The sequence below is a fragment of the Oryzias latipes genome, chromosome 19 (assembly GCF_053564925.1).
Source record: "Oryzias latipes strain Hd-rR chromosome 19, Olatipes_Hd-rR_3.1".
Classification (NCBI taxonomy): domain Eukaryota; kingdom Metazoa; phylum Chordata; class Actinopteri; order Beloniformes; family Adrianichthyidae; genus Oryzias; species Oryzias latipes.
In genome coordinates this window covers 15,945,801-15,966,629 of record NC_136255.1, presented here as the reverse complement: position 1 = coordinate 15,966,629, position 20,829 = coordinate 15,945,801, and the positions used below count along the sequence as shown (strand labels likewise).

The window sequence follows — 20,829 nt, the reverse complement described above, 5'->3', positions numbered from 1 at the left end:
CGAAACAGGTGTAGCGCCACCTGTTGGCAACAGGAAATGACATGTTTTACTTGGAGCATCACTGCTCCAAGTAGGATGAGCAAACACACCTCAAAATGACGTCCACCTGTTGAAAAACCATTGAAGTTTACTCTGATGAAAAACAAATCTTTCAACGCGGGGGTGTGGTCGTGACAGAGCGGCGAAGTTGGGTATCTCGCCATGCACAAATGTTGCTCTCACGTTCACATTCTTTGTCTGATCTCACTGAAATTAAATAGATTTGATGAAACTTCCATTCTGAACCCATGGATATGACAATTTTGGACGAGCTATATATGTTCATAAATGATCATGAAGCATGATCATATAATCAAGCTTCATAGGAAATCAGCCGTTTGTCTCAGGAAGCTGAGATTTCAGAATTAGATGCGTCTTACAAAGCTCCACGTTTGAAAAGCAGCACTATACGTACGAGAAACATTTAACCACCTTAATCACCCTATTGTGCTGAAAGCAAATTTTTGGACATTTTGACTCAAGCAAATATTTTTATCATAACATCTGTTTAGTTTATCAGCACCAAAATAAAAAATATTTACATTTATAAAATGAACTGGTCAACTCTAGGATTTTATTTATTCAATCTTACATCCTCAAGCTTTTCATCAGTCTCCCCTGCTGCAGGAGTGGAGTTAGCCCCCCCCCCCCCCCCCGGCTGTGTGCTCACATGTAAATTAGCCACGAGTGGCAGACAGAAAGTAGAACAGTTAGAAAGCCTAGTTCAACACTAAAATACAGCAATTTCCTTTGTTTTGTTTGTCTTTTATACATCCTTAGCACTAATCATTGCTTTTTTATTCATCCAAAATACAATTAACTTTATATTTTATCTTTTTTTTTTTTTTACAAACAAAATATATGAATGTGCTCCAAAACAAAACCCAGTCTCAGTACACTCCTACAGATGTAACATCAGACAGTAAATGTCTCTTTTATGCTTTTTTAATCAATGCTGCAACTTCTTTTCATTTCCTTTCAATACATCCAAAGAAATTAAACTACAACGACAACAAACACAACATATAGCAAATGTCTCTAAGAAGATTGTGTATATACATTATGTACCACCTTTAAACACCAAATAAATAACAAATCTTTCTAATACAATCACAAAAAATGGAACACAAAATGTAAAACCCAAATTAGAAATTGCAATTTTAAAAAGATACATTTTTCAGCAGCTTTTCAAAATCAATCACATATTTTACTCTTCTGTGGATGAAACAAAGAAGTCCAGAGCAATGTAGCCACTTCTCCAAAGTCTCTGTCACCTTCAGTTTTACACAAAGTCTGTGAAAATCCACCATACATTGGTCACATGTATTCAGAGACCGGCTAAAAGTCCACAATTGTAAAAGCTCTTATATAGACAACTGTTTGTTTGCTTGGAGCTCTAAATATAAAAAAATGCTTTTCTATCACCTAGACACAGATGGAGAACCATATCAACTGGATTAGTAACAGGGAAACATGTTTAGGTTTAAACTTACATCAATAGACAACATGAAGCTGTTCATCACATTTTTGACCTAAACATGTAAACACATCCTTGGCTCTGCGGTTAGGAAATGGTACTTGGGAATCTCTTCATACCAGGAGCCAGCCTGAACATTGGAACATCACCACAGTGCCCATCCAGACTGGGACAGCAACGGGGTCCACTTCAGAGCCGTGAGCTGCTGTGTTTAACTCCAGCTGTCCCAGCAAGGGAGACAACTGCAGCAACATCCACTGACCAAGCTGGCAAGCCCTGGCAGAAAAGATCCCCACAAGAAAAACACTGGCTCAGGCAGGCTGGTCAATAAAAAAATATAGTTTTACCAATGTCTTGCAGCTCGCAGATCAAGTGGTTTAGTTTTCCAGTAATGTCAGTCAAGAATACAAGTTCAGATTCACCATATTCAGCAGATATCTCCACCAATAGCACCTTAAAAATCCTGTTCTGTTTTGCTTTGCAGCTGAGGTTTTTTATGATTTTCACAATAGGAGTCATTATATGTCCAGAGCCAATCACTTCTGCACATAAGGCCTACTGGTGAAAGAAGCAGCAGTAATGCAGACATTTTGGAAAGTCTTGGTCAGCTTTACAGTGAGTGATGAAACCTGTTTGTCGGTCAATCATAGCAGGAGCCCCGTCTGCAGGTATGGCTACCAGCTTTTCTAATGGTACCTTTTTCTGCACAAAAACTCCTTCACCGTGTTATACATTTCAACTCCTCTTGTAGTTGTCTGTTAGGGCAGATGTGTCAGGAATTCTTCTCTTGTGGAAACCAAAAGCTATGCTGTACTGTTGCCGTCCACAGACTCATCACACTGGACGTTAACCACCTGCACTTTGTAAGATCCCGGTCCAGCTAATTGGCCAAGTTATCAGACATAGCTGACATTCATCTAGACATTGTAGTGGAAATTGAATGAGTTCTATTGTTCTCATTCTTAGGAACAGTGATAGCAATTATCATCATTGCTTGTTTCTTAATCTGATAAAAACCTTCTTCTACTTGAAGAGAAAATGAGCAGGTCTAAACGAGGCTTAGATTTAAGAATTTTTTTCATGCTATATGCAAAAGTCTTTGTCCTTTAAGGCAACAGATTATAGTCCCCCCCCCCCCCCCCCCCCCCCCCCAGAGGCTGCTGTCATATTAACATTAGCTTGGAGCTCCAGAATGGACAAGAAAAAACGACGAGAATGGCTCGAGCAGGGCGTTGCTCACGGGGCGGTCGCTCGTGCCAGGCGGTGGCACGTGCTCGGGCCCGCTAAATGCTACTTGTAGCTTTAATTTGGTTTGGTTTTGTGTTTTCATGAATAAGAATTACAACTAAAAAACTCTTTATTTGTCTCTAATCATTGCAATTTAGATCTGGATGTTTTGTGCTTTTATTGTGTTGAAAATATATTTTTCTGTCCACGGAATAATAGACTCAAAATTTTTTGGAAATTGCCGAAGTTCCTGCAGTGAAAAATTGCCTTTGACCATACAAGCTTTTGAATTGTAGACTGCTTTAGACTGTAATGCATTCTTCTTGTAGTTTTGGCCAAAATGTGAAAATTCTAGAAAATTAAAGTAGGCACACTTTCTTTTCACACAAATGTCCTTCAGCCTTGTTTTGCTCTTTATTCCCTTTCGATGGCTCTGAGCTGTGTTTCTGCTCATCTCAGAAACAACAAAGCAGAAGCACAAAGACTTCATTCCTTCTCCAACAGGCTCAAGATTTCTTTCATATTTTGTTTAAATTGTTTTCTCCAATACATCTTAATGTTACACAACTTCTTTTTTTAACCTTCGTACAAGGGACCATGTTGCTGGTTCCAATCCAATTTCTACTTGGAGTTTGCATGCTCTTTCACAGCGTGTGAAGTTTTTTTTTGCAGATTTTCCAGGTTCCCATTACAGCCAAAAAACATGTTTCAAATGCAATCTGGTAATTCAAAACTGCAGGAAGTGTGTGTAGTTGTTTGTCACAGTATTTGGAGTCTTAAATGTCAGCAGTTGCAATAGGCTCCAGCAACCTCAGATCCATTAATTAGGCCCTAAGTAAATTGTTGAATTTTCAAGTTTTTTTGTTTTTTATTATGACCTATAAAATAGGCTGTCATTTTCCATAGATTTCTTTGGCTACATTCACATGAAAGCCCTTTATGTCTGCATGTTTTTTCATCAGCACTTCACGTGAATCTGACAGCACATTTTTCCACATCATTTTATGCACTCTGCATTCTATTTCAGGTCTCCTCAAGAGCTTTGAATGGCTTCGTCTGCAGCTTGCACACTATTACGATCCAATTCTTAGCTGCCTGGAGCTGTTTTAAGGGATTGTAAAACAATTCTTTGAAGTGGGGTTTGTACAATTTTAGGTATTTATCCATGCTTGGTGTGCTACCTGCAGCAGATTGCATCAGCATTCCCCGAGTTAGGAAAAGCAAGCAAGGTTGCCAGAACACATGCTAGGCTTTATGCTTCTGTCAGCAGGGTCAGCAGCAAAACATATGTTAGCAGCAACAGAAACAAGTCAGAATCATTACATGCTATATTTAGCATCTTGTCCGGTTTTACTTCATTTTCAAACAAAATTTTCTGCAAACCTCTTCAAAAACTTTGCTGTTTCACTTGCTGGTTGGCAGATTTACGCTCAGACAAGGTCAAGCTGCGTCCTCGTAGGTGACAAATCACACCAGATGAGTTTATTTTAAGACATCTCTCCAGTAATATTGGCTATCAGTGCTTCCTGGGATTTGCCAAAGTCGAATCCAGGTTGTGCAGACTCTGTCAGCATGAATCAGGAATCATGAAAGCTAGGACAGGTTTATATCAGGCTCCTGATCAGATGAGATACAGTAATGGCAAATTTGGGATTTATTCTTAAATCTCATAAATAAACAAAATGATTTAGTATCAGCGTGGGTTTTTTCCGGGATCTCCTCCCACCATCCCAAAACATGCTTCATAGGTTAATTGGCAACTCCAAATTGTCCATAGGTGTGAGTGTGAGGGATAGGCTCCGGCATCCCTGTGACCCCGAAAGGGACTAAACGGAATAGAAAATGAATGAATGAAAAATAGAAAATGAATGGATTTAGTATCAAGATGATGAGTATTTTTCAAAAATGTCACTGAGCAGGCTTGGATGAATTAATCCCCAGTATTGTAAAATTTAGCAAGAGGAATTCACCATTCATCTTTTTTTTTCCCCATTTTGAGGTCACAGGGTTGCTGGAGCATATCCTTGCCATTTGCGGGCAAAGGCAGGGGACATCCTGGACAGGTGACCAGTCTGTCGCCACAAGCTCACAACAATACACACTCACACCTAGGGAGAATTTAGAGAGATCAAAACAACTATGAAAGATGTTTTTGGACAGTGGGAGGAAGCCAGAGTCCCCAGAGAAACCCCATGGGGCCTTCTTGCTATGAGGTTAGAACGCTAACCACGGCTCCACCGCGCAGCCTAGCAAGAAAAATGTGTTTTAAAAAGATAATAATGTGTCATTATACAACTCTTTAATACAGGGGGAAGATGATTTTACTTTAATTTTACATTTTTCGGTTGTTGCATACTTTATTACTAACAAAGTTAAGTTTTCAAATCTGTATGAAAACGTGTCTTTTTAAGACTTTTTCCAAGATGTTAGAACACATGTTCTGGGGAGCTCTAAAAAGAGAGCAATCACCCTCAAAGCTGTGATTTTGATCAAAGATTATAATAACAGAAGCTATTAACCTTTAACAAAAACATGCCTGATTTTCTAAGAAACCCAGCAGTTATGTCATTTTTTGGATAATGTCTTTTTAAAAGAGGCTGCCCTGTGGCGTAGTGCTCTCAACCCATTATGAGAAGGCCCTGGTTCAAATCCCAGCTGTGTGACATTTGCATGTTTTCCCTATGTATGTGTGTTTTCTCCAAGCACTCTGGCTTCCTCCCACAGTCCAAAAACATGCTTTGTAGGTGAATTAGTTACTCTACTATGCCCTAATGTATGTGTGTGAGCCTGCAAAAGACTGGAAACCTGTTCAGGGAACCCCACCTTCACCTAACAGCAGCTGGGTTGGCTCCAACAACCCTATGATGCTATTAGAAGACAAGAAAAAACTTTAAAGTTATTTAGACTGACAGATATTGTCCTGTAGCTTTGCTTTTAATTTTTGATGCACAACAAAGTGACAATTCTCATTGAGTCAATTATTGTTATTTTTTTTTATTAAAGACTATCTTCATAAAAACAACAGGATATTGAAGTTTTTTTTTTTAATACAGTACGTTCCCAAGACTTTCTCGTTAGGTTCATCCCCTTTACCAGTTTAAATAAATGTTGAACTTCTATTCAACAGTGTACAGAGTAAAAATACTTCAGAGATGACCTATTTAAACTTTCAGAACTTTCAAAATTGAATCATTTTTAAAGCAGAGCCGGAAGAATTACCCAGATTCTACAGTTTGCACAATTAGGTAAAAAAATCTGCAAGGCCAGTCTTTTAAGAATATGGTACTTTTAAAATAATCAAAATAAATAGTGTTTTTTTTACTTAACCACAAATAAACCAGAAAGATTGGGGTAGTTATTTCTTTAAACATATTTTTGGTTTAGTCTGAGAAAAAATTGAACACAGTTAGATGAAATGAGATGGATAGAAATGGAACACAAATGAGTAAAAAAATTGAAAGCTAAAAATAAAATCTGCACGTGTCATAAAACTCTGGAAGGTACAATAAACAAACTTTAGTTGAAACTGGGATCATAAAATAAATGAAAAGAGATTGCAGTGCATTACTTTAAGTGTTCATTTTTTTGTTTTAGCTTTAGTGTAAAACGACTCATTGGTGTGAGGCTGACTTCAATGTGTGTAGTGTTGTTCAAGAGGGAGAAATGTTTGCACTTTTTACTGCATTGAGGTTGCCGTCTGGTCCTGGAGGAGCCCCTTGGGGCCTCCTCGGCATGATGCAGAATGAAGGTGGGAGGTGTAATTCATGAAGGATCTCAGCTTAGCTTTCCACCGCCTCCTCAATGGAGTCCAGCTCCAAACAGAACCTCTTCGTGGGATTTTGTTCCAGCAGTTTGTTTCTTTGTTTCGAAGCGCTTTGATTGACTCTAGCTGGTGTCCTTTGTAGACAGAAGCCGCTTTTTCATGGCACCCCTCTGAGACAAGCTGGTTCAGGCCTAACTCTGCTGTCACATATGTGCTTTGTGAGGCCTGCAGTGTTTTAGCTTGTGGATTCTTTGTGTTTTTCTTTGTTTCTCACAGTATGACCTCAAAATAACATCTATTCCAGAAAATGACTGACAACTGTCACAAATGCTTTCCAATTGTCGATCATTTTTCTCACTGCAGAAGAAACCCTAAATTATGAAACTCTTTCCAGGCTGATGTGTGTCAACAAACGCTTCTTTGAAGCCATGGCTGGTATGTTTCTGTATTTTTATGGAGCATTTTGAAAGCGTTCCCAGTTGTGTTTTAATTAGGATTATTTCAGCCGAAATCAAAAGACCTGTGTCGTTTTCTAGGACATAGTTTCTGCAGAGCGGCAGGAGTTCATTAGAGGTCATTAGAGTTGTAGGCGGGATCACTAGCGCAGAGCAACCCAGATCCCACTTTTCTTCACCCATGTGTTTATGTGCTTTCCTGCTAGCTTACAGTCCCTCACACCCCCAATCTAACGTAGTAAAGGTGAGCACCACTGAAGCGATCCATCCCATAAGTGGATGCATCAGATCGGGGCAGGGAAATGTTAGCCTGCGGATTGTAGCTTCTACAACTTCAAGTTTTCTCCAACTGCATTTTTTCTTCTGCTCCTGATTCACAACAATTTGAATTAAAACAAATTACTCCAAAATGCAGTTTTAAGCTTAATTTTATGAACATATGTCCTCCATCACCATAAAAATTCTAGAAGAACATGTTAAAAACACCAAATACCCAATTTCTATCAGATTGTGTCTGTTTAAACACATTTGATTGTTCCTGGCAAAAGAAACAAGTCCACACACCCATCTCTCAAATCCTTCCTTATCATTTGGGACACCAATAAGAAACCCTATAAAAAGGAAGCAGAAGAAGGTGCTTAAAATGCAAATTACATGGAAATGACATGGAAAATCATGGAAAACGAAGCCAAAAAAAGAAACAAGAGCCTTTTTTAAGATTTTTAATGTAATGCCGGTTTGATATGAGGTTGATATTGATATCCTGCCAGTTGAACTAAAGTAAATGTAGAAATTCAAATCAGGAGGTGCAATTACAGCAGATTAAATTTTAATCAAATAAAATCACAAAATCCTGGACGTTTAAAGTCAAATTGAGGCACATTTTAATTTCTGCAGGACAGATTCTCATCATTCATGTAAACAAACAAGAAAATCAAGGCTGAGAAAGGTGAGGCTGACAGCAAAAAGAAGGGGGGGGGGGGGGGCAGTCAGGGCAAAATCTTTGAGAGACCCCAGCAAAAAAGGCATAATTGTGACAGGCTTTGGCAGTCTCTCGAAGCCAGCCACAGCATGCCTCCTGCTCCCAGCACACAGTCGCAGCATTGTCAATCTTTCACATCCCAACAAAGAGCTGAGGTCTTTTGTGGTCTAACCCTCCACCCCTTCTCCTCCAGGGATGAATGCTGGGCTAATTCAAATCAAATCAAATCAAACTTTATTTATAAAATAGCGCTTCTCATGCACTTTGTGCAGCTCGAAGCGCTTTAACACTAAAAACAGTAAACACACAACATTACAATAAAAACCCCAACCCACCCTTCACCCTTCCCACTCCCCTCCATTAAACCACATGACCCATGGCTCCCACGTACAATGAAATATGACTATGTAACTGTAAAAGAATAAATAAATAAATAAATAAATAAATAAATAAATAAATAAGTATGGCTTAGCTCTGCTGTGAGGAAACAGTAACATCGCCACAGTGCCCACCCAGACCGGGACAACACCAGGGTCCCCTTCACAGCCAAAAGCTGTAAAATTAGACCCCAGCCGCCCCAGCAAGGGCAACAACTGCAGCAACAACCGCTGACCAAGCCGGCAATCCCTGGAGGAAAAGATCCCCTCAAGAAACACTGGGGCTAAAATCATAAGATGCTAAAATTAAAAACATAAAAAAGAAGAAAAAAAAACATAAAATTGAAAATAAGATGCATAAAATTAAAATAAATACATAAATAAAATAGCCTATACTAAAACTAATAGAATAAATTAGCAGTTAAAATCAACTAAAAGCTAAATTAAAAAGGTGGGTCTTGAGCCTCTTCTTAAAAACCTCTACTGTCTGCCCACACGAGTTCCACAGATTTCTTTATTCTCTCCTTCTAAGGACCTTGACAAGTTATTTGTAACTGTATATTTTCTCTGCCTGCACCCTTCTTAACTGAAAAAAGGAATATAAACATCAGTACAAGCGATTAAAAAAAAAATTTCTGAAATATGCATTGCTGTCTAATATAAATCATCATTTTCAGGGCAGAAATGAAAGTTTTTTTTGACAACAGTGAGTGACAGAAACTCTGGCAACAGCTGTCTGTTTATTTCTGCTCTTCACCCTTTGCAGACAGTGATGTCCATTTAGTTACTGACCCCTTCCATTCTCTGTCACTCAGCCTTCCCTTCACTTGGAGAGCAACAACGAAGAATACAGTGCTGTGCTGAGGTGAAAAGCCTCCCTAAATGCAGCCCATTTATGTCCTGTCGCCATAAATCTTTATCTAACATGGTGAGAACATGTTTCCGAAATGCTTTCGCCCTTCTCCATCCTGGCCTTTACCGCTCCCGTCTCAGTATTAAATCGATTCAAAGAGGGAGAGACGGGGGACACTGTCTCTGAAGAAATGTGGCTTGAATTCCACAGATTAAATTTTACTGGGAAAATGTCAAGGTGGATAACATTACCTGCTTTCTATCAAGGGTTCAGTACCAAACTTGGCAACCCATGAATTCACTTCTAATGGATGGACAAGAGGAATAAGAGCTGGGGGGGCTTTTCACTGCAATGCCACTTTGGTGCAGTGTTTTCTTTTTAAGGCTTAAAGATTCAGCATTGTTAGATTTTTTAGTCCATGCAAGTCAGTCTTTGTTTGCATGAGCTGCTAACAAATATTGAGCTTTAAAGTCCCACTCCAATCATCTTTTTAACTTTTTTCAAAGCATTTCCAGTGGTATTTTAGTTATGATTATGCTGTTTTTAGTTAAAATAAAATAAAAAAGTTTCATTTTCTTGGACATATTTTCTGCAAAGCGACAGGAGTTTATCAAATATTTGCCTCTGCGTTGTGGGCAGGATTGCTGGTGAAAGTGAGCCTGGCTTTATTTCCCATCATCCTCTGTTTGAACTTTCTCCTGCTAGCTTACAGCCCCTTACAACCCCAACCTCATATAACCAGTGCAACAAAAATGGGATTGTTATTTTGGAGCTATCCAGCTGTACAGCCAGCTCGGACGAGGAAAACAAAGGTGTCCACAAATCTATTTGTTTGCAAATGGATCAAAATGGAAAAGAGCAGGGGGCCTGTGGCCTGCCGATTGTAGATTTAAAATTTTACATAACAACTATGAGCTTTTTCATATGGTATTTCTTTGGGTGCTTCTGATTCACATTGATTTGAATAAGGGAATACTCAGAAAAGCAGTTTCAATGTTAATTTTCTTTATATGTCCTCCATCATGAGAAAAATGCTGCAAAAACATCTTAAAACATCAAAAACACGATTTTCATTGGATTGGGTCTTTAAGAAAACGTATGTTGTTAACCTAAATCCTTCTAAAAACTATTTCACTAAAAAAAGCTCAGAAGATGAAATCACTGGAAGGGTTAATGTGTTTTCTCAATAAAAGTGCTTTTAGCTCCTGAACCGAATAACATTTGACCCGTCTTATGAGCAGAATAAACATTTCAAAAAGTTTCTTTAATGTAAAAGTTTCTTCAATCATAAAATAGTTTTCAATATCGCTTTGGGTATTTGCGTATGGTGATATTGATGTACCTACAAATATTGAAAATAATTATTGTTTAAAAATATTCAATTTTACATCAAATAAAAGCATATAAACGGTGGATTTCTGCCAATTTTCTCTTGTATTTTAAACATATTTAACCATAGTAGTAGTTTTAGGGGATGTCATCTGGACTTGGTTTTAAAGTTGGAAGACGTTTCACCTCTTATCCAAGAGGCTTTGTCAATTCTGAAATAGCTGGTCTAAGAGCTGGTATATATGCGCTCATGGGGGAGGAGTCAGACCTGAAACTGGAGGTGTTGTCCACTTAGCCTACGTGGTTTCGGGTCGTTAATAGTCCTTTGTCCTCAGCTGGGGGTTGGGGAGTCAGTGACTCCCTCTCCAAATGGTCGTCTCTTTCAGCGGTTAACCACTCAGGTGGAACTGGTTTGGTTTGTTTAGGTTTCAAAACACTGCCGTAGATGGATGGAAGAATAAACCTGAGACCACCATTCTTATTAAGAGAAGGTTTATCCTTCTTGACAAAGCCTCTTGGACAAGAGGTGAAACGTCTTCCAACTTTAAAACCAAGTCCAGATGACATCCCCTAAAACTACTACAATGGAACCAACCTGGATGAATGAGAGTCTTCATAGACATGTTTTTTCTAACTTTGGGAAGGATACCCTCCAGCTGGTACGTGAATTGGAGAAGACAGCTAGGAAATTGGCGGACTACAAGAACCCCCTCAGGTTCAACATGAGATGCAGACAAAGCAACGTGATTCCCAAAAGCCTACAGATGGGCAAAGGGGTTAAAGGACACAGAGCCGAAAACATCATGCACAGAGCCAGAACCCAACTTTTAAAGGACAGAATCAGACAGACGTATTTCATCATCAACAACCTGGAAGGTAAAATGAAGAAGCTACAGGACAACTTGGCCACAACTGTTACGGAAGAAGTTCTTGAGAAGATTGTCGGCTTCACCCGGACAGCACAACTGGCACAACACCACAAAAGCAAGCAACGGCAAATCAAGAAATTTCAGATTCTCACAAACCAACAACAGATCCTTAAGGACAGGCTCAACAGGGAGAATAGAGGAAACCATACTAAGGCAGGGATTGATAGAGAGAGGTGGATTAAGAATATTTCCGACCGTGAACTGACCCAAACAGAGAACGAGGTATTATCCAAGGGGCTGAATTTCTCGGTTACACCAAATCATATCCCCGTGGTAGACCTCATCACAGCTACAGAAATGGCCATAAAGAGGAACAATCTGACTGGATCTCAAGCTGAGGAATTACGACTCAAAATTTCGGCGGCACTGTCCAGTGCCAAACCACCACCTTCCAATCTTTCCTCAGATGAAAGAAAGGCCTTGACAGCCCTGGAGAAGGACCACAGTATCAACATTTTACCAGCGGATAAAGGGAGATGCACTGTGATCCTGAATGCGGCGGACTATGAAGCCAAAGTTACCAACCTACTCAGCGACACCACCACTTATGAAGCACTTAGAAGAGACCCAACCAGCGGCTACAAGAAAAAGGTTATAGACTGCCTACAAAGACTGGAGAGAGATCAAGTCATCGACAAGCCTCTTTATTACAAACTGTACCCGGGTAATACCACTCCATGCATTTATGGCCTCCCAAAAATCCACAAGGAAGGAATACCACTGAGACCCATTGTCAGCAGCATTGACTCAATAACTTACAACATGGCTAAACACCTGGCTACTATTTTGGCCCCTCTAGTTGGCAACACAGAGCATCATGTTAGGAATTCACAAGATTTTGCAAACAAAGTCAAACATCTTCAGCTGGATTCTGACGAGACGATGGTGTCTTACGACGTAACTTCCCTCTTCACCTGCATTCCCACCACGGAGGCAGTGATTTCAGTGAGGAAGAGATTACTACAGGATTCTCAGCTACAAGACAGAACAAATCTGACACCAGACCACATCTGCGAACTGCTGGAAGTGTGCCTCAACTCCACATATTTCCAATTCAGGGGAAACTTCTACAGGCAGAGACACGGCTGGGCTATGAGCTCTCCAATCTCACCCATTGTGGCCAATTTGTACATGGAAAAAGTTGAGAGAAGAGCCCTGGACTCCTTCCCAGGTACAACTCCAAGCCACTGGTTCAGATATGTGGACGACACTTGGGTCAAGATCAAAAGCCAGGAAGTGGAGACTTTCACAGATCATATCAACGCAGTAGACAAGAACATCAAGTTCACCAGGGAAGACACAAAGGACAACACCCTAGCCTTTCTAGACTGTGCTGTGATCACTGGAGAGGACAGACAGCTCCAGGTTGAAGTGTACAGAAAGCCTACTCACACAGATCAGTACCTGTTATTTGACTCAAACCACCCTTTACAGCACAAACTAGGCGTCATCAGGACATTACAACACAGAGCCCAGGAGGTCCCCACAAGCTCTGACGGAAAGAAGAAGGAAGAGCAACATATCCACCAAGCCCTCCGAACCTGTGGATATCCCAAGTGGGCATTCACCAGATCCCAACATACAGGAAAACAAGACAAGAAGGAACAAGAGACAAAACGGAACAGTATTTCAATTCCATATATCTCAGGCCTGTCTGAAAAACTTAAAAGGATTTTCAAACAACATAACATCCCAGTTCATCTCAAACCAGTCAATACCCTCAGACAGAAACTGGTTCATCCAAAGGACAAAATTCCCAGCTAAAAACAGAGTAATGTTGTGTACTCTATCCACTGCAAAGAGAACTGCAATGAACAGTATATAGGAGAAACAAAACAACCGCTACACAAGCGGCTTTACCAACATCGCAGAGCCAACCCAAGTGGACCTGAGTCTGCAGTACATCTCCACCTGAAGGCCACAAACCACTCTTTCGAGGACAGTGAAGTCCGAATTCTAGCCAGAGAGAAAGGATGGTTTGAGCGAGGAGTGAAAGAAGCCATATTTGTCAAGAAGGATAAACCTTCTCTTAATAAGAATGGTGGTCTCAGGTTTATTCTTCCATCCATCTACGGCAGTGTTTTGAAACCTAAACAAACCAAACCAGTTCCACCTGAGTCGTTAACCGCTGAAAGAGACGACCATTTGGAGAGGGAGTCACTGACTCCCCAACCCCCAGCCAGTGTTAATTTCGTTGACTAAATATTTTCGTCATTATTTTCATCACGAATATTTTTTTGCTGACGAAAACTAAACGAAAACTAGAAAATGAGTCAATGATGGAGACTAAAACTATGACTAAATTGATTGACATTATCGTCAACGAATAAAGGACGAGACGATAATAGACTGTGACGAAAATCTAATCAGCAGACGGGAGAGATGAACAAAAGAACCAAGTGGCAAAACGGAACAGACGGAACTGCATGAGAGAAGAGACCAATCACAGCTTGACTTATTTGACTGAGCTCCCGGGAAGACGGCATTTAAAGAGCGACAAAAAGTCCAAAGCTGGGAGAAAAAGAAGGGGAGACTTGTGGGCTCACTTCACATTTGACGAAGAAGAAAAAAAAACAAAGTGTGAAGCATGCGGAGCGATCATTCGCGGCAAGAACACAACGAATTTAAAAAGGCATTTACAGACGAGCCACCCGGACATTTTCTCAAAGGTAAATTCACAACGATGTTTTTTTGTTTATTGAGCTAAGCCAAATAGGAAGACTGCAGTTGCTAGATGTTGAAGCATTAAATATTACGAACTGAAAAGCACTGTAAGATAGCCCCTTCTTTAAGTTAGATGAGAGCACCATATACTAATATGTAATAGTATGCTATATACCAGGGGTCGGGAACCTATGGCTCGCGAGCCATATATGGCTCTTTTGATGGTCACATGTGGCTCGCAGACAAATCTTTAATTATAGTTTTTTTTTTTTCATTAGACCAGTCCTTCTCGGGCGCGATGCGATGTCAGAGGCGCGCAGTAGTAGCAGTGCTTAGAGAGAGAAATCTGCGCCAGCGCTATCAGTTACTATTATCTATTATTTCACAGAGTTTGTACCAGCTGGAAACCTGTGAATTGACGTGCCTAAAACTGCGCGCTCCCGTCTCTGAGAAAGAGCGCGCAGATGCGGGGACGGGATGTGTGAGGGAGAAAGCAGAGGGTGGGGGGTTGTGGGGACAGGCAGCAGGTGAATCGCGCAGGGATTGTAAAAACGTAAAACCCGCTTCCCATCACTCACTGCAGCGTGTGAGTGTGTGTTTGGCTCCCCGTCTGCATGTGAGCAGTCTGTCTCACATCTACAGAACATTCAGACCTACGATGACGTTTAAAGTCTCAACGCCTGAACGAAGCAGAAACTCACCACGTATCAACCAGACTAGACCATCAGCAAAACTACCACGAGAAATACTCATCATTTATTAGCAACAGAATAACAATGTTATTAAAAAGAATCCACAGACTTATTTTACTTTAAAAATGTTAAAATTAAATCAAATGCACACATTCATTTGTATATTTAGTTTTAAACAAATTGTCGCGGACTGACTTGGATGGCTGTTGGGCCGCGTTAAAAGTTCTGGAGTTCATTGAACGCGTCAAGCAGAGATCTGATTGGCCCTCAGTTCTGTCGTTCAGCCTGTTGTTAGGTAGTTTGGACCAATGGGGTTCAGCTATGGCCCGAATAAGGGAAATGGGAGGGCTGCAGCGGGAGCAGGGGAATATAAAGTTGGGAGAAGCGCTCTCGTGTCGGCGGGAGAGATTCAGGAGTTGCTGAATTAATTGAAGGGCGTTTGTTGCGGTCTGCAGTAATCGGAATAAAGAACTTTAAAAGAGGTTAAGTCTCCGTGCCTCAGTGTGGGGAAAGGACACTACATTATTGTATGGCTCTTTCGAAATTAAATTTCAAATTAAAGCCGCAAGCGGCGTTGTATGGCCCGCAGACGCAACCCGCCTTCCACGCCCAACTCTACGCACCACCGCCCTCACCGCCCTCACTGCCCATTTTTGATAATGCTAACTATGCTAGCTATGCTAATGTGGCTAAAAGTGCTAACATTGCGATCAGCATCATCAACTGACTCAGAAAAACACATTACCTAAAATGCTAATTATGCTAACTATGCTAGCTATGCTAATGTGGCTAAAAGTGCTAGCATAGCGATCAGCATCATCAACTGACTCAGAAAAACACATTACCTAAAATGCTAATTATGCTAACTATGCTAGTGATGCTAACATAGCTAAAATTGCTAGCATAGCGATCTGCATCATCAACTGACTCAGAAAAACACATTCCTCCATTGGTGAGAGCTACATGTCATAAGTTGATAAAAAACCCACTTTTTCCAAAATGGCGGCTTTTCTGTTGATTTTATCTCCATAGCAACCATTTTATGTTTTGGTACCCTCGGGAGGACGAACAGATTGACGTCAGTTTCGGACAAATCGGTAAAAGTAAACTTTTTGTTGTCCTTAGCAACAGTGGTTTTATGCTAACCACGCCCACATTCCTTATATGTCCATATCCAGTGTTTTTCAATGTATTCAGTTTCAGGCATTAATGCATGCATTCAATTTTCATTGTATTGTATTGAAATACATGGGAGTTATAATACTGCGCCACTTTGCTAACTCGCCACGCGCACGCCGTTCAAAATCTACAACTTCTAATTCCAACATTTTTTCCACAGTAGCTTGCTATTGATGTCAAAAAAGTTTCGAGACAATCGATGAAAATTCCAACGACAAGTTTACGTTTGAATCTGGTGGTAAAGGTGTTTTTTATAGAAAATTCAAGATGGCCGCCTTTTCCCGAGGTCAAAGGTCAACGAAACTCCAGAGGTGATTGTAGACTTACGCTATGGACATGCACGTCAAATTTCGTGAAAATCGCTCGAAAAAAAGTTCATTTTTCTATATTGTGTAAAAACGCGAAAAACTCAAAATGGCAGATTTTGGCACAAAATGGCCGCCAACCCGTAGGTTGTGTCGCCATCACGTAATGATTTCAAAACTTTCTTTGGATATACCCGACAAAGTTATCTGGGTTTCGTTAGCCGATTCTTAAAAATAAAATCCAAAAAAAAATTTTTTTGTCGAGTCAGCACTTTTTTTTGCGATCGTTTTTTGTTTACCACGGCCACATTCCTTTATCGATTTTGTCGTGTGTGACATCATTTTGTCCAGTGTGGGCCAGGGTATCGCATATTTCAGTTTCAGGCTATTCCGATATAATATGAGCAAGCTAGCTAAAATGGCGACAGTTGCGAATTCGCCACGCGCACGCGTTTCAAATTCTACAACTTCTAATTCCAACATTTTGTCCACAGTAGCTTGCCATTGATGCCCGAGAAGTTTCAAAAAGATCGATAAAAATCCCTAGGACGAGTTTTCGTTTGTATCCGTTACTAAAGGTGCTTTTTTATGAAAATTCAAGATGGCCGCCGCTTCCCAAGGTCAAAGGTCAACAAAACTTTTTTGGCAGTTGTAGAATCGTGTTTGTGGCACGTGTATGTAATTTCGTGAAAATCGCTTGAACAAAAGTGTCGTTTTCCCATATTGTGAAAAAACACGAAAATCGCCATTTCTCTGAGTTCGCCACAAAATGGCCGCCAAGCCGTAGGTCGTGTGGCCATCCCATAATGATTTCATAACGTCTTTGGGATATATTCAACACGTGTGTTTAGGTTTCATAAGTCTATTTTGAAATATTTTTTTTTGGCCCCATAAACAAATTTCGGCCCATTCATTTTTTTGACGGGATCGCTCGCCGTGATGTCATCATCGTGGGGGGGGTGACGTTCTCTTTGCCGAAAATTCATTTTCAATTTATCCTAGGTGTGTGCCAATTTTGGTGAGTTTTCGGGTATGTGGCGGGGGTCAAATTTTCACTCAAAGTGGAAGAAAGAAAGAAGAAGAATAATAAAGCCGCAAGCGGCGTTGTATGGCCCGCAGACGCAACCCGCCTTCCACGCCCAACTCTACGTACCACCGCTGACCTCAACGCCCTCACAGCCCGCAAATTAAAAGCTAATCAAGGCTGGATTTGCTAATTAGGCTAACAATGCTAACTATGCTAATGTGGCTAAAAGTGCTAGCATTGCAATCAGCATCATCAACTGACTCAGAAAAACACATTACCCAAAATGCTAATTATGCTAACTATGCTAGCTATGCCAATGTGGCTAAAAGTGCTAGCATAGCGATCAGCATCATCAACTGACTCAGAAAAACACATTACCTAAAATGCAAATTATGCTAACTATGCTAGCTATGCTAATGTGGCTAAAAGTGCTAGCATAGCGATCAGCATCATCAACTGACTCAGAAAAACACATTACCAAAAATGCTAATTATGCTAACTATGCTAGTTATGCTAACATAGCTAAAAGTGCTAGCATAGCGATCAGCATCATCAACTGACTCAGAAAAACACATTCCTCCATTGGTGAGAGCTATATGTCATAAGTTGATAAAAAAAAAAACACTTTCCAAAATGGCGGCTTTTCTGTTGATTTTATCTCCATAGCAACCATTTTATGTTTTGGTGCCCTCGGGAGGACGAACAGATTGACGTCAGTTTCGGACAAATCGGTAAAAGTAAACTTTTTGTCGTCCTTAGCAACAGTGGTTTATGCTAACCACGCCCACATTCCTTATATGTCCATATCCAGTGTTTTTCAATGTATTCAGTTTCAGGCATTAATGCATGCATTCAATTTTCACTGTATTGTATTGAAATGCATGGGAGTTATAACAGTGCGCCACTTTGCTAGCTTGCCACGCGCACGCCGTTCAAAATCTACAACTTCTAATTCCAACATTTTTTACACAGTAGCTTGCCATTGATGCCCAAAAAGTTTTGAGACGATCGAAGAAAATTCCAACGACAAGTTTACGTTTGAATCCGGTGGTAAAGGTGTTTTTTATAGAAAATTCAAGATGGCCGCCTTTTCCCGAGGTCAAAAGTCGACGAAACTCCAGAGGTGATTGTACACTTACGCTAGGGACATAAGAGTCAAATTTCGTCAAAATCGCTCGAAAAAAAGTTCATTTTTCCATATCGTGTAAAATCGCGAAAAACGCAAAATGGCAGATTTTGGCACAAAATGGCCGCCAAACCGTAGGTCGTGTGGCCATCACGTAATGATTTCAAAACTTTCTATGGATATACCCGACAAAGTTATCTGGGTTTCGTTAGCCGATTCTTAAAAATAAAATCCGAAAATATTTTTTTTTGCCGAGTCAGCACTTTTTTTTGCGACGGTTTTTTGTTTACCACGGCCACATTCCTTTATCGATTTTGTCGTATCTGACATCGTTTTGTTCAGTGTGGGCCAGGGAATCGTATATTTCATTTTCACGACATTCCGATAAAATATGTGCGTGCTAGCTTAAATGGCGACGGTTCCGAATTCGCCACGCGCACGCGTTTCAAATTCTACAACTTCTAATTCCAACATTTTGTCCACAGTAGCTTGCCATTGATGCCCGAGAAGTTTCAAAAAGCTCGGAAAAAATCCCTAGGACGAGTTTTCGTTTGTATCCGTTACTAAAAGTGCTTTTTTATGAAAATTCAAGATGGCCGCCCCTTGCCAAGGTCAAAGGTCAACGAAACTTCTTTGGTTATTGTAGAATCCTGCTAGTGGCATGTGTGTCCGATTTCGTGAAAATCGCTTGAACAAAAGTGTTGTTTTACCATATTGTCAAAAAACACAAAAATCGCCATTTCTCAGAGTTCGCCACAAAATGGCTGCCAAGCCGTAGGTCGTGTGGCCATCCCATAATGATTTCAAAACTTCTTGGGGATATCTCCAACACGCGTGTTTTGGTTTCGTAACTGTATTCCGAAATATTTTTTTTTGGCCCCATAAGCGATTTTCGGCCCATTCATTTTTTTTACGGGAACGCTCGCTGTGATGTCATCGATTTCGGGGGGGTGACGTTCTCTTTGCCGAAAATTCATTTTCAATTTATCCCAGGTGTGTGCCAATTTTGGTGAGTTTTCGAGTATGTGGCGGGGGTCAAATTTGAGCTCAAAGACGCAGTAAGAAAGAAGAAACGTAATAATAATAATAAAAATGAAACGAAGCAGAAACAATATAGAAGTTTTTGCGGTTAGGATTTCCTATGTATTTCAATGCGGCCTGTCTTTTACTATAGGCTGGGCAGGTCTTTTTGGCTTTAAACCCTTCTTTTGAGGGCTTTTTGGGGCTTTTTCGTGTTATTGTCGTCATTTTTGCGATTACAAATTTGACGTTTTTGCGTTGGTGTTGTGCGTGTGTGTGTGTATTTTTGTTGCGTTACACAATTGTCGTGTCGTTTTGTGCTTTGGGCGACTTTTGACCCCATTTTTTGGCGTTTTGACGCGTTTTTTTGACGTTTTGGACTTTTTGAGTGTTCGACCCTCGTACCAGTTACAATATGGTCCTTGCAGTCTATGACTGCTGCGGGCCATAAATATGTGGCATTTATGGCTCTCTTGGCCAAAAAGGTTCCCGACCCCTGCTATATACAATAGATTAATACTAATGTTTAGTATATTTTATAATGTTCTACTTGTTGACAATATCACATATATTTCTAGAGGAGTGAAAGGAGTGAAAGAAGCCATCTTTGTCAAGAAGGATAAACCTTCTCTTAATAAGAATGGTGGTCTCAGGTTTATTCTTCCAGGTTTATTCTTCCATCCATCTACGGCAGTGTTTTGAAACCTAAACAAACCAAACCAGTTCCACCTGAGTCATTAACCGCTGAAAGAGACGACCATTTGGAGAGGGAGTCACTGACTCCCCAACCCCCAGCTGAGGACAAAGGACTATTAACGACCCGAAACCACGTAGGCTAAGTGGACAACACCTCCAGTTTCAGGTCTGACTCCTCCCCCATGAGCGCATATATACCAGCTCTTAGACCAGCTATTTCAGAATTGACAAAGCCTCTTGGATAAGAGGTGAAACGTCTTCCAACTTTAAAACCAAGTCCAGATGACATCCCCTAAAACTACTACAATGGAACCAACCTGGATGAATGAGACTCTTCATAGACATAGATATATTTCTAGATTAGTCATGTAACGTAACTGTTCACATCCTATCATCATACATACTAATCTAGCAATATTGTGATATTTAAAACATACAATATTGATAGACAAATGAATACCTTATAAAATCTTTTTTTTTTATCCACCTAGCTGCCAACTTAATAAATATTTACTCTTTTCACGCTTTTATTTGCTTTTATTGCTTTAATATTTACTGCTTGCACAAATAAAGTGATTAAAATGAATACATAATATAAACATATTTAAATTATTTTCCTTTTTTATGTCACAGCTCCAGAAGTCTCCTGATGAAGGCGGTGAACCAAGCGCAAAAAAGGCAAAAATGTC

The 20,829-nt window shown here is 40.2% G+C and overlaps 1 protein-coding gene across 1 annotated transcript; it reads left to right on the top strand.

Moving 5' to 3' along the window:
- Positions 1-10,935: 10,935 nt before the first annotated feature.
- LOC105354123 (uncharacterized) lies at positions 10,936-20,291 on the top strand. Its single transcript, XM_078937985.1, has 2 exons — positions 10,936-14,100; positions 20,098-20,291. The coding sequence occupies exon 1, from the start codon at positions 11,063-11,065 to the stop codon at positions 13,193-13,195; it is 2,133 nt and encodes a 710-aa protein (XP_078794111.1). The 5' UTR covers positions 10,936-11,062; the 3' UTR covers positions 13,196-14,100; positions 20,098-20,291.
- Positions 20,292-20,829: the final 538 nt, after the last annotated feature.